Raw genomic sequence first — 15172 nt, forward strand, 5'->3', positions numbered from 1 at the left:
TGTAAAGGCTAAACGGTGGGGGGGGGGGGTCTTTTTTTGTCTTTGGTGGTGGCTGTGATGGTTGTGGTTAAGGTGTTAGTTGTCGTTATGGTGTTGGTTGTGATGGTGGTGGTGATAGTGGTGGTTGTTGTGGAGGTGATTGTGGGTGTTGTGGGGGTGGTGGTTGTGATGGTTGTGATGGTGGTGGTTGATATATGGTGGAGGTGGTTGTGATGTTGGTGGCTGTGATGGTGGTGGTTGTCGTGGAGGTGGTTATGATGGTGGTGGTGATAGTGGTGGTTGTGATTGTGGGTGTTTTGAAGGTGGTTGCGATGGTTGTGATGGTGGTGGTGGTTGTTGTGGAGGTGATTGTGGGTGTTGTGGAGGTGCTTGTGATGGTGGTGGTGGTTGTCGTGAAGGTGCTTGTGATGGTGGTGGTGATAGCGATGGTTGTAATTGTGGTTGTTGTAGAGGTGGTTGTGATAGTGGTGCTTGTGACTGTGGTGGTGCTTGTTGTGAAGGTGGTTGTGATTGTGGGTGTTGTGAAGGTGGTTGCGATGGTGGTGGCTGTGGTGGTTGTCAGCAAGTCACGTGAACATGCAGCTGCCATGGGCTGTCTCGCCAAGTTTCCACGGCACTTCAATCGCATCCAAGGGCCAACCCCGCCTCGGCCGCCTGGGTCGCGTGGCCAGGAGACCGGCTGCTGCTGATGCTGCTGCTGCTGATGCTGCTACTGCTGATGCTGCTGCTGCTGATGCTGCTGCTGATGATGCTGCTGCTGCTGATGATGCTGCTGCTGCTGATGATGCTGCTGCTGCTGATGCTGCTGCTGCTGATGCTGCTGATGATGCTGCTGATGATGCTGCTCGTCCGTGTTTCCCCGTGCCGAAACCCTGGCTTACCAACAAGGCAGTACAGCAAACGCGGACCTCACACATTCCGTCCGTGTGGGATAAGAGCGTTACCCAGCTCACACTCGTGGGGTTTTCTCAATGTGCTCTGGTTTGCTCACACACGCCAATGCTCATTAGTCATATGTAGAGGATAGCAGAGCTTGGCGAAAAATGGTTGGCTTCCTCCACCCTGGCGCCTCCCTAAGTCGTTCACTCTCTCTACGAGATCGATGAGCGGAGACTGGGGCGCGTTACAAGTCGAAGTTAGAAACGATATGCGCACAGAGACAGGGAGACGTGAAGCCATAATTTTAATACAATTCTCGTTTAATCACCCGGGACAGCATCACTTAACACGTAACAAGCACGCGTGTCACCCGCGTATATCTGTGTGTAACGTGTGCGTGTGTGTGTAACGTGTGTGTGTGTGCAACGTGTGTGTGTGTGCAACGTGTGTGTGTGTGTGCAACGTGTGTGTGTGTGTGTGCAACGTGTGTGTGTGTGTGCAACGTGTGTGTGTGTGTGTGCAACGTGTGTGTGCAACGTGTGTGTGTGTGTGCAACGTGTGTGTGTGTGTGTGCAACGTGTGTGTGTGTGTGTGCAACGTGTGTGTGTGTGTGTGCAACGTGTGTGTGTGTGTGTGCAACGTGTGTGTGTGTGCAACGTGTGTGTGTGTGTGTGTGCAACGTGTGTGTGTGTGTGTGCAACGTGTGTGTGTGTGTTCACATGTACGCGAGCAGTGGATTTGCTGCCACGTGCTTTCTTCCCCTACCCCACACACATCGCATCACCCTCCTCTTCTCCTTCGCTGCGCAACTCTAAACGAGCGCACGCACCGCCTACTCACCGGCCCCCGAAGCAGCTCACCTTCTCACCCGCTCGCTCACCTGCCCCACCATTCACCTGCCAAGTCACTTGCCCGCCCGCCCGCCCGCCCGCCCGCTCACCTGCTTACCCACTCACCCGCCCGCCCCGTTGGCCTTTATCCCGGTTGGACAGCGGACTCCCACCACTCGTGCACGTTGATGTCGTGCCATAATTGTGGTGTTGACAAGTTGCACTAGCACGACATACACGAGCCTAATTTAGGGTCTAGCGGCAGCAGCAGGGGTAGCAACAGCAGCAGCAGCAATAGCAGCAGATGCTGTAACTTCTCAAAGGATCCAGGAGCCGCCCACGCAGCCCAGAGCAAGCATCGCAACGTGTCGGTGCCAAAAGCTCACTGGATAATTATTAAAGTTCTTACGGGCCCCAGGTTAGAAACCAGTTAAGAGTTGAACGGAACCTCCTGAGACAAAGCCACGGAGAGAATATTGCAGGGGTTCGGACACGGGAGAATACTTCCAGTTAGCACGGTTGGCTACGTACGGTGCGAAAGAAGTTAAACATACATACACTGGAGGAGCTAGGGGGTGGTGGTGGGGTGGCACGTGCAACCCCCCCCCAATGATCCTATAGAAATCCCTAATTTCGATTGGATCATTGGGGTTTATTAGTGATAAATTAGCAACCCCCACTGCCACTGTGTAGCATATTATTACGTGGCCAGGGAATCTATGAGATGATAGGACAATAGTCTGAGTCCATAATTGGCAATAAGTAACGGCAAAGCGGTTATAAGTGGCTCACATAATTGTGCGCAGTAGCGGATACAGGACACGACTTCCCTGAAGGCATTCACCTTCAGCGAGCGCGATGCCGATCACACAACGCGGTTCGAATTCGACCCTCGATCGATGGCTGAGCCATCGCCGCACACGCGTCGAGTAAAAAGCCATGGGCAAGTCCTTACTGACAACTCCTCTATCATGTTTCATTGCTGGAGGGGTTGCCCCCCCTACCTGAAAATCCTGGCTCCGCCATTGCATCCATCCGTACAAAATATTGAGGCCCGCAGAGCTCTGGCGATGGTTGGTAGCGCCGGCTCCTAACTGCTAAGCTGCTGCTGCCTTACAGCTTTACTGTGGTTCCTCGGAAATTGTGAGAGATGCGATTTGCATGAACGATTCTATGTAAAACTAAACATCGTCACTATTGTAATAAGTGGAAGGGGAGATTGGGGGGGGGGACAGCATAAATCCAGGTTCGGGATAGATCCAGCAATAAAATATATAGAAGAGAAAACATTGAGGCTGAACGAAGCAGCATTATTGGCTCGCGAGAGACACCGGTGAAAGGAATTATTGGGTACAATTACCACGAATGAACCGATGGAAGAGACATATGATGATGATCATGACCCAGACACTGTGTCGAACTACATTTGCTCATACATATAGAGGCACTCTGTCTAAACTGATTCGAGGCGCGGAGTCACAAGGCCAAGGCCCTATGTCTGTCAGGCGCAAGCCCCAACTCCCTGTTAGAAAAAAGTGAGTGTGGACCTCTGCGGGGAGTTTGACATCATCTTTCAAAACATGTGTGGGAGGACCGGGTGTGGCAGTCGCAGACTCCAGGATTCAGTTTTCTACTCATTTAAAGAGCCTCGGCACCATTCTCGACCAGGACATGTCGTTTGATCGCCACGTGCAAAATGTCGCCACACCGTGGCGTGTAGCATGGTATCGACGAGGCTCGATTATTGCAACTCACTACTCTACTGGACGTCTGGCAAAAACGTTACCAAGCTGCAGCGTGTACAAAATGATTTGGCGCGTGTCGCGACGGGTACTGCAAGACCTGACCATGTCTGTCCGGTACTCGCTGAGCTGCATTGGCTTCTGGTTGCTGAACGAATACATTATAAGATCGCACTCATTACACACAAAGTACTTTGCCACAAATGAACCACAATACCATGCTGGTCTCGACAAGGAACATAACCCATCACGCAACTCCGGTCATCCTCGCAGCGGCTTTTGGCGAGCCATCGAACAAAGATGGTCACTGCATCACACGCTTTCGGATGCGCTTCTGCAGCCGTCTGGAACGCTGTTCCGATATTAGGAAGCCACTGGAGATATGCACTTTTAAATCATCTAGATTGAAAACTCTTTAACCTTGCCTTTAGTTGTAATTCACATTGGCCAAGATGACAAATTTATTTTGAAAGTCATTTGATTTTAATTACGGTTTAACATTTGCACACGAGTGCATTATCGATACGTGTCGTAAATTTAACTCATTGAGAAATGAGTACGTCAATCGATTGGCTCCGCACCAAGGAGGCCCAGACCAGAAGAAAAGTTGCCCTCGTTTGTTTTCTAACCCCACCCCACCACCCCGCCCCCACACACTGTCTACGCAATTACAGCCACAATGGGGATGCACGGCTGTGGGACTCCATGGTGATAATGGCGATGGCACTGGGACTTGCGTGCGGTGCACCGGGATGTATCATTACCCACAGAAAAGCAACGGTATCGGCGCACAGTGGCGACACGAGGAAAGCTCTAGTAGAATCTGCATGAGTGGGAAGCGAGCAGTGGCTTTTGGGAGCCGCCCCCCCCCCCCCCTATGGCCTTGCTAGGGGCCGCACTGAGGCCACGGCAGGTGCAGCCAAAGCTCAGCGGCCGCATCCTCTTGTGGCGAAGAGCCACCGGCCGGTGCACAAAGCCTCCACATGCCCCTCTAAGTGGTGGGGGGGGGGGGGGGGAGGAGGTAGTCACACCTACAGACAAGGCGTTGCCGTCGTTTGCCATCAGTGACTGCTATTCTGGTAAGGGAAGGCCCCCGTTGGGGAGCTGGGCTGGGTCCCCGACGGGACAAAGTAGGGAGCCTCCCACGGGTGCTTGGCGGTCGGGCTCGGCGGGGTGGTGTCCGTCACGGGCGTTGACTTGTACTGGCCCGGCTGCGGGTACGCTGGCGCCGTGGGGTTTGGCGCAAACGCGGGGGGGAACTGGGGCACCGCGTACGCCGCCGGGTAGGGCATCATTGCGCCCGCCGGGAACTGCGGCGCACCGCTCATTGGGTACGACATGGCGGGGGGGCCACCGGCCGGGTACGTCATTAGGTGGCCCGGCATGAATGAGGGCATCGCTCCCTGCTGGAACTGCATCATGGCCGGATTGGCCATCATCATCATCATCATGGTGGACATCATCATCTGCCGCGCCGCCATCGCCGCCTGGGACGCGGCCTCCGGCGACATCATCATCATCGGCGCCATCGGCTCCGGGGACATGGGAGGTCGCGGCGGGGTGCCGGGCGCGTGCGGTGCAAGCGCTGCGGACGGCGGTGGCACCGGCTCCGGCGTTGGCGGTGCCACCACCGTCGTCTCCGGTTGGGCCGTTGTGTATGGAGCCATCAGTGGCGCCATCAGCTGTGACATCATCATGGCCTGTGAGGACACATCCTGCGGCATCATCATGTACGGGTACTGCGGTGCCATGTGAGCCAGCGCCTGCTGTTGTTGCATCAGCTGCTGTTGCATCTGCTGCTGTTGCGTAGGCTGCTGTTGCATCTGCTGCTGTTGCGTAGGCTGTTGTTGCATCGGCTGTTGTTGCATCAGCTGTTGTTGCATCAGCTGTTGCTGCATCAGCTGTTGTTGCATCAGCTGTTGTTGCGTAGGCTGTTGTTGCATCAGCTGCTGTTGCTGCATCAGCTGTTGTTGCTGCATCAGCTGCTGTTGTTGCATCGGCTGTTGCTGCATCAGCTGCTGTTGTTGCATCGGCTGTTGCTGCATCTGCTGTTGTTGCATCGGCTGTTGTGCAATTGGCTGCGGTAGTTCCTGTTGCATCAGATGCATCGGTTGTGGAAACGGAGGCTCAGACTGTGGCTGTCTCTGCAGTTGCAAATTTAGCGGTTGTGGTGCTTGTGTCGCTTCTTGTGGCTGTCCCGTATGCTGCTGTTGCTGCTGCTGCTGCACCACCGGTTGCTGGCGGTTAAGCTGTGGGTCCCTGTCTGGTTGTGTCTGCTTGGTGGCATTCGTCTGGCTCTGCTGTCTGTCTGGTGGCTGCTGCCCTCTGTTTGGCTGCGTCTGCAGCTGAGTCGGTGGCTTGGGTGGTTGCGCCACCGCCGGTGGCCGCGTGGTCGCTTGTGCTTGAGCCTGGGTTCTCCTCTGCCACAGCAGGGATTTATCTGGTGCTTGTGCTGTCTGCTCTTGCTTCTGATCTGGTGGTTTTTGCGACTGCGTCATCTTCTGTGGGCCCGGCTTGTGCTGTGCTTTAGACAGCAGCGAGGATGGCGGCTGAACCTTGGCCTGCTGCTGCTGCTGCTTTTGCTGCTGCTGCTGCGGCGGCGCATCTAGCTTCATCGGAAGCTCCTGCTGAGCCTCCGGCTGCTTGGGTCGGCGAGGCGACATGGTGAAGTAGCCGTCGCTGGCATCCTCTCCTCTAGCCCCCTCGGGCCCCCGTGTGACATCCCGCCCTCCGCTCTTCTCCTCATTCCCTGCGGTTGCGGCCACCTCGCCCGTCACCCCGGTCACCCCGGTCACCCCGGTCAACCCGGAGGTCCCGGAGGTAGTCTTGGCCTTTGCCGAAGGCGGCAGCACGGAACGAAAACTGGGTGGCCGCGAATGGGCTTGGTCCCGTGGCCAGGCCACTGGCTCCCCTGGCGACGGCGTTCCCGCGGACAGCGACCGGGCTAGGCGCGCCCGCCCGCCCACGTGACCAGTAATGGCCTCGCCCGCCGGGGCCTTGGCAGGCGCCGTTTTCTCGGCAGCCGCTACGGGATGGGGCACGGAGGCGTTGGGCGATGGGGAGGAGTAGTTTGGCCCAGACGTAGGCCCAGGCGGTGGCACTTTGGCGCTGGGTTCTCGCTGAGATGGTTCGGAACCACAACCGGGAGACGTTGGTGCGGTGGAGGAGGCGGCGGTGCTTGCAGGACCCGGTCCACGCGTCTTCAGCGCCAGCTTCGTCTCGAGCGCCCGCACGGCTTCGTTGAGCTTGCCGAGCGCTGCGCGGCGATGCTCGCGATCCTGCTGCCGTTCCCTCTCCCATTCCTTCGCTCGCTCCCGTTCCCGCTCCCTCTGCTGCTCCTGATGTCTTTCCATCTCCCTCTCCTTTTTGACGTGCTCTTGCGCTTTCCTCCTCTGCTTCTCTCGTTCTTTCTGCTTCTCCCTCTCGTGTTCACGCTCCCGTGCTCTCGTGTTGGGGAGGCAGTCTAGGGACACAGCCCTCCGCGCATGCACATTCTCTTCTCTCTCTCTGCCCCTGCCCCTCTCCCTGCCCCTCTCCCTGCCCCTCTCGCAGCCCCTGTCCTCATCGGCCTTCTCCTTGTCCCCGAGATTCGGCGTCAGGAGGCGCGCTATGTCCTGGGCCCAGCCCTGGGCCCTGTTGCCAACCCTCACGTCCCCGGCCGCCGACAATGGTGCCGAGGGCCTCGTGCTGCTCGCACTGCGTCTTTTCCTCCTCTTTGACCCGAACGAGCCCCCAATTTGTTCCATGCCGGGGCGGACTCCCGCTTCCGTGGTCGTCCACGCGGCACCACTCTCGTCCCCTTCCACATCCACGCGAGCGCCTCCCGGCGTAGGCATCATGTCCCAGCTGCCGACAGCGGCCGCTCCAAGCGCCATCGCCTCGGCGAGCCGAACCTCCAGCTCCGCGTCGTTGTTCATGGTGGCCACCTCCTCCTCAAACGCCAGCTCCTGGGAGTCACAGGGCCCGGCTGGGGCAGCTCCGCCAGGGCCCACGCTCCTGTCTTCACACGCCTCAAAAACCTCTTCGTCGTCGTCGTCGGTGTCCAAGTAAATCTTCCAGTGGTCCATGTCGGACGGAGTGATTTTCCCAGCGGCTGGGGCGAGCGTGCCGGTCAGCAGGGGGTGGGTGGAGCTCCCTGGATCCAGTGGGCCTATGGTCTCCACCGGCCCCGTGCTCCGCGAGTCGGCACCCTCGCTCAGGCTCCGCTCCAGGCGCATGTGCCTCCCGATGACATTGCTCAGGTGGCTGCTCGCTCGCGCCACCACCTCCACCTCGGCCTCCACTTTGGCTTCGCCCTCCTTCTCCCTGCCCCTGCCGCCCCCCGACACGGACGCCCTGCCCTTCGTCTCGCTCCGTTGCGTCTTGGGCAGCGGTCTCACCGCCCCGGCGTCGAGCGCCCTCTTGTCGGGGCCGCAGCAAGAGCCGGCGCCCGAGTGTGGACTCCCGCCGGCGGCGCCGCCGCTACGAACCGTGCTGCTCAGGCCTGGCGGCTCCGCCGTGCTCGCTGGTGCCGGCATGCGGGGGCCGCTGTCCGACGATCGGCGCGCACCGATCGAGCGTGAGATGGCGGGCTGCTCCGTGCCGCAACTCAGCGGCCGTGCTGCTTTGAGCCTCTTGTCCGCCGCCCCCCCCTCGCTCCACCGCCGCCCCCATGACTCTGCCACCCTCTCCCGCATCGTCACGTCCTCCCCTATGCTGCTGGCTTCCTCCACCACTGACGCCCGATTTGCACTGGCTGACCCCTTGATTTTGTCCAGCCCTGGGCTCTGCTCAGTCGAAACGCCGCTGCCCCCTGCAACCCCGAGTGCCCCCTCGGGGTCTTTGGAGTCATCGGGCGGGCTCTCGGCTCGGCACAGCAAGCGGAACCCAGCCACCATGTATCGCACGGGGCCTCCACCACCGCCACCGCGGCCTCCACCGCGCCCTCCACCACGGCCTCCACCACGGCTCCCGCCTCGGCCACTGCTGCTGCCGCCACTGCCGCCCTCGACGCCAAGCTGAGCCCCGTGAGATGGACTGCCTGCGGGGTGTGACCCGGAATGCGTGTCGCCGGTTGAGACAGTGGGCGAGCTGGTGTGCGCACCGACCACGCTGCCTGATGTCTGCTGCTTGGGTATGCCGTTGGTAAAGATGGCTGTGGCAGCTTTTGGCGTGCCGGTGTCTGTGCCGGCGAGTGTACTGGCGTTTGAGACGATGGTGTGTGCTCCAGTGGAACTGCCCGACGGTTGCTGCCTGTACGTGGCGTTTTTAAAGTTGGGTGTGGTAGCAGCATTAAGCGTACTGCCGTTTGAAAAGGTGTGTGTGATGGAACGGGAGCTGGCACGTGTGCTGGTGTCTACGCTGGTCGTGCTGCCCGACGTCTGCTGCTTGAAAGTTCTGTTTGTAACAGCGGGCGCAGTGTAGTGCGGGTTGCCGGCTTGTGTGGCTGGGGAGTGCGGTTTGGCGAGTGGCGATGTGGTGGAGCTGCTGTGGGTGGCTGCGAGTGCTGAGTGGGACGTGTGCATGGCTGCGTTTCGGGTGCCGGTGGTGGGAGCGCTGGCCGGACCCCCCTCCTTCTTCTTGCCAAGTGTGGTGCTCATGGTGTGCGGGCTGTGTTTTGTATTAGCGGCCACGGTGGGACCCCCCGTGTTGTTCCTGGGTGCGGCGTGCAGCGGGCCCTGGTGTGAGCCGGCAGCGTGAGCGGTGTTCTGCTGTGAGCCGGTGCTGTGCGTGAAGCCGTTCTGTGGGTCAGCGGTGTGTGCTGTGCTCTGGTACGAACCGGCAGTGTGTGTGGTGCTGTGGTGCGCTATCTTGATCGCCGTGTGCACAGACTTGGTCGTGGTGGTGGTGGTGGCGGTGTGCAGCTTGGCAGACTGCTGCTGGGTCGTGCTGGTAGTGGTGGTGGTGCGGCGTGCGGATTGTTGCTGGCCGTTGTGCGACATCAGCAGGGCGGTGCTGGCACGCGCCGCGGCATGCTGAGTCTTCCTCCAGATGCCCAGCTCCACGTACGTCGGCCATTTGTCGGGTTCCTGGCCTGGCGTGGTCAGGGCCTTCCCGTCGCATGGGGTGGGCGTGGCAGCCTCGTCAGCGTCGTAGGAGGTGACGTCACAGGGTGTGGGAGTGGTCTCGTCGCCGCAGGAGGAGATGGGCGTGGTGATGCGCTTGAAGGTTCGTGACGTGAGGTTGCGCACCTCGTTGTCGGCCTCATCCAATCCCGAGCCCCCGTCGCTCGAAGCGTCGCTCACATAGCCCAGGGTGGCAACGCCCGCCATGGCAGCTGCTTGAGAAGGAGTGGTGGGGGGGAGGGGTTAAAGGAACGGGGTTAGGGGTCAGGAAATCAAATACTTCACTCTTTTACCTCTCATGGATACACGTGTAGAAAACAATAGATTCTGAAGAAAATTATTGTGTCTCGAGATAATAAAAGAGCATTGTATCAACAATAGAATCCCAAGATGGCAATATAATTTAAAAAAAACAATAGCATATCAAGACAATAGAATATCAAGATGACAATAGAAACTCAAGACAGCAATATAATCCTAAGACAACAGCAGAATCTCAAGACAATATAATCCCAAGACAATATAATCTAAGGTCAACATTAGAATTTCAGCAAGACAACAATAGGATGCACGAAATTCAACTAACTGCGAAACAATCTGAGGAAGGACGGACCTCTCGTTACCGCCAAGGTGACCGGCTCGACCCCTCCATGAACCCAATCTGGGGTCGGCGGGGCGAGACAATTGGACTAAGTGGGGGTCAACTGGGGAGCGCTTGCAAATGCTGCGATGGAGTCCTGCCGAGGTTGCCAATGGCTCTGGATCGGCCAAGAAACCCGTGGTGGATGCAATCATCAACCACTCCGCGGCGGTGAACGCTCTCGCCGCTGTGCAGGCCTCTTGCGCGATTGGGACGTCACAGATGAGGGCCCACGGTGCAGGGCCCTGTGGCCACGGGAACCTCACAAAGTACTAAACCGTGAACTGCTGCATCGGTCTACTAGGCCCGCTTTCCGGCGGACCGGATGATATTAGTCACTCTACTCCTGAAGCTTTTCGAGAGTGGCTCACAAACTTCAACCTGGACGTGTAGTTTACACAAACTTGCCGTGTGCTAAAAATTCCAAGACAACAATATGATCACTAGACAATGACATCTCAAAATAACAAAATAATCTACAAAAAATGGAATCCTTAAAACGAGTAAATCTCAAGGCAATAGAATTTCAAAACAATTTAATCCCAATACAACAAACTAAACTATAAACTATTTTTATTTTACCAGGTAAGACCTACTGAGCTGTATAGCTCTTTTTCAGAAGCGACCTGGCCACAAATGATAGCCCACGAAGTGGCTTATCACATGCATATTTATAGCAGCCAAATGATCTAAACGCATTTTCAAAATGTCCGAGAAAAATCCACATGACCACGGTTAGCGAGAGAGAGAACACGCAAACTCCCAATATACAGCAGGCGTTGGGGTTGTAATCGAAGCCACGACCTCCTGTATACCAGGCGAAGTAGTAAACATCTCCTAGCCACCGTGGCGCCCCAAGATACTCTCAGGATAACAATAGCATCCCAGAATAATAGAATCCCAAGAAAACAATGTAAGCTCGAGAAATCGAGTCTCGCGGCGCCAGTCCCGCGTTTCTTGGTCGCCGTCTACACAGACAATTACAATTGCATCCACGACCACCACCATCATCGCTACGAAAGACAAAGATTCCCCGTATATCCTCAAACAGACTGTTGGGGCAAGTGCTGTTAGAGAGTAGCACCTACGAAGAAAGTCGGCACGGTACACGAGGAGGTGGGGTGGACATAACCACCCCTGGCCACCTTTGTCTCTAAAACAAGTGGCGATGTTTACACACCACTCCAGGTACTCATTTGAGGCTGGGTCGACCTAGGAAAAACCCAGGACCGTGTTCAGATACTCGCCACCATCATCACCACCACCACGCGGTTATCTCCTGTGACCTCAAACATTTCCAGGAAGGTCCTCACTGGAAAGAGTTTCTGGGAAACAGCAGCCGTCTCTACCCCCTCGCCGCACGAACTTGAAGCGCCCTTCAACTGCGGGAGAATGAGGCTACACTCATTACACACACAACAACGTGCTCGCCACGGACGAGCCACAACACCTCACTGATCTCGTGACTGCAGGGATCCATCTTCCTGGTTCGTTCGGTGAAGTCACGTAGAAGGGAAATAATAAAATAATAAAAATAAAACATAATAAAAATAAAATAACGCAAGCAGCCGTCAGGTGAAGCACGAATGTTTCATTCTTTACCTGAGGACGGCTGCTTGCGTTGTGGCCGAAACGTCGTGAGAATTATTTTATTATGTTTTATTATTTTATTACTTCCCTTCTACGTGACTTTACCGAAAGAACCAGGAAGATCCGCTCATCTTCACAGCGGCGCTCTCAGATGTGCTTTTGCAGCTGTCTGAAACGTTCTTCCTCCTAATTTTAGGAAGCCATTGGAGCTGTTAAATTTCGATTGAAAACGAATTTCTTTAGAACTGCTTTAGGTTTGTTGACCGTCCCCCGCACTTTTGATTCGCATGTTTGGCTACGTATGGTGCAAACAAAGTTCAACATACATCCATCTCATTCACTCTGGTAGCCCTGCCTCGTTTTGTTCTGCCTCATTTGTATTATTCTGTCCGTCTACTTTGTATTATTCTGCCTACTTTGTATTATTCTGTTTACTTTGTATTTTCTCATCTCGATTGTATTGACCATCTTGCTTGTATTCTTGGTTCTTTCGGTGAAGTCACGTAGAAGGGAAATAATAAAATAATAAATAATTAACCTTAATACAATTATTCTCACGACGTTTCGGCCACAACGCAAGCAGCCGTCCTCAGGTGAAGAACAGGGCTGTCGGAAAGACAGCGTCCTAATGAACACTGCTAATTATTGTATTATTTCCCTTCTACGTGACTTTACCGAAAAAACCAAGAATATGAATCCCTGCAGTCACGAAAGCTTTACATCGAAATGTTTCTCGTTTGCATTGTTCGGTCTCGATTACATTGTTTTGTTCCGATTGTATTATCTGTCTCGGTTGTATTGTTCTGTCTCTATTGTATTGTCTGTCTCTATTGTAGTATTTTTCGTTTGCATTGTTCCGTCTCGTTTGTTTCACACACGCACACCTGCCCGCGTTTGCCTGACACAGCGAGGACGCGCGTAGTAGCTACACAATCGCAGTGAAACATCCACACTCATAGTCACACACACGTGATTACACTCACACACGCTGAAACACACACGTCTACCTGCTGCTAGATACACGTGTACCAGCTGTCATTCACACACACACATGATTACCCTCACACACGCTGAAACACACATGGCTACCTGCTGCTAGATACACGTGTACCAGCTGTCATTCACACACACACACGTGAAGCTGCTGTGACACACACACACACACACACGTGTAGCGGCTGTCAATCACACACACATACGTGTACCAGCTGTGACACACACACACACACACACGTGTACCAGCTGTCAATCACACACACGTGAAGCTGCTGTGACATACACACACACGTGTACCAGCTATCAATCACACACACACACGTGTAGCGGCTGTCAATAACACACAAACACGTGTAGCTGCTATCACACACACACACGTGTACCAGCTGTGACACACACACACACGTGTACCAGCTGTCAATCACACACACACGTGTACCTGCTGTCACACACACACTTGTACCTACTGTGACACACACACACACGTGTATCTGCTGTGACACACACACACACACGTGTGTACCTGCTGTGATACACACACACACTCACACACGTGTATCTGCTGTGACACACACACACACGTGTGTACCTGATGTGACACTCACACACGTGTACCTGCTGTGACACACACACACACACGTGTACATGCTGTCACACTCACACACGTGTACCTACTGTGACACACACACACGTGTACCTACTGTGACACACACACACACACACACGTGTACCTACTGTGACACACACACACACGTGTACCTGCTGTGACACACACACGTGTACCAGCTGCCAATCACAGACACACGTGTACCTGCTATCACACACACACGTGTACCTGCTATCACACACACACGTGTACCTGCTATCACACACACACGTGTACCTGCTGTGACACACACACACACGTGTACATGCTGTGACACACACACACGTGTACCTGCTGTGACACACACACACACGTGTACCTGCTGTGACACACACGTATGTACCTGCTGTGACACACACACACGTGTACCTACTGTGACACACACGTGTGTACCTGCTGTGACACACACACACGTGTACATGCTGTGACACACACACACACGTGTACATGCTGTGACACACACACACACGTGTACCAGCTGTGACACACACACACAAGTGTACCTGCTGTGACACACACACACACACGTGTACCTGCTGTGACACACACACACACACGTGTACCTACTGTGACACACACACGTGTACCTGCTGTGACACACACACACACACGTGTACCTACTGTGACACACACACGTGTACCTGCTGTGACACACACACACACGTGTACCTGCTGTGACACACACACACACGTGTACCTGCTGTGACACATACACACACACACGTGTACCTACTGTGACACATACACACACACACGTGTACCTACTGTGACACATACACACACGTGTACCTGCTGTGACACATACACACACACACGTGTACCTGCTGTGACACATACACACACACACGTGTACCTACTGTGACACACACACACACGTGTACCTGCTGTGACACATACACACGTGTACCTACTGTGACACACACACACACGTGTACCTGCTGTGACACACACACACACGTGTACCTGCTGTGACACACACACACACGTGTACCTGCTGTGACACACACACACACACACACGTGTACCTGCTGTGACACACACACACACGTGTACCTGCTGTGACACACACGTGTACCAGCTGTGACACACACACACGTGTACCTGCTGTGACACACACACACACACGTGTACCTGCTGTGACACACACACACTTGTACCTGCTGTGACACACACACACACGTGTACCTACTGTGGCACACACACACGTGTACCTGCTGTGACACACACACACACACGTGTACCTGCTGTGACACACACACACTTGTACCTGCTGTGACACACACACACACGTGTACCAGCTGTGACACACACACACTTGTACCTGCTGTGACACACACACACACGTGTACCAGCTGTGACACACACACACTTGTACCTGCTGTGACACACACACACACACGTGTACCTGCTGTGACACACACACACTTGTACCTGCTGTGACACACACACACACGTGTACCTACTGTGGCACACACACACGTGTACCAGCTGTGACACACACACACGTGTACCTGCTGTGACACACACACACACGTGTACCTACTGTGACACACACACACACATGTACCTACTGTGACACACACACACACACGTGTACCTACTGTGACACACACACACACACATGTGTACCAACTGTGACACACACACACGCCACGCACTCAGTCTCCCACTCACTCTCACTCGGCGCTGCTCGACGTTGAGTCCGCGTGGCGCTGCGAGCAGAGCCGCAGTGGTTTGGGTCGGCGGCGGGAGGGGGTTTTAGGGGGCGAGTCGGGGGGTGGGGCGGGGGGCATGGGAACACACAA

At 55.2% G+C, this 15172-nt stretch overlaps 1 protein-coding gene and 1 long non-coding RNA gene across 2 annotated transcripts in view; one reads left to right on the forward strand and one right to left on the reverse strand.

The window, feature by feature from the left end:
* The window catches only part of LOC144728102 (uncharacterized), a 149337-nt gene that overhangs the window by 45646 nt on the left and 88519 nt on the right, over positions 1 to 15172 (forward strand). The gene's annotated exons all lie outside the window — the stretch shown is intronic.
* LOC144727882 (uncharacterized) lies at positions 4458 to 9702 on the reverse strand. Its single transcript, XM_078607018.1, has one exon. The coding sequence runs from the start codon at positions 9700 to 9702 to the stop codon at positions 4513 to 4515; it is 5190 nt and encodes a 1729-aa protein (XP_078463144.1). The 3' UTR covers positions 4458 to 4512.

This window comes from Lampetra planeri, chromosome 27 (assembly GCF_965212315.1).
Source record: "Lampetra planeri chromosome 27, kcLamPlan1.2.h2, whole genome shotgun sequence".
Lineage (NCBI taxonomy): Eukaryota > Metazoa > Chordata > Hyperoartia > Petromyzontiformes > Petromyzontidae > Lampetra > Lampetra planeri.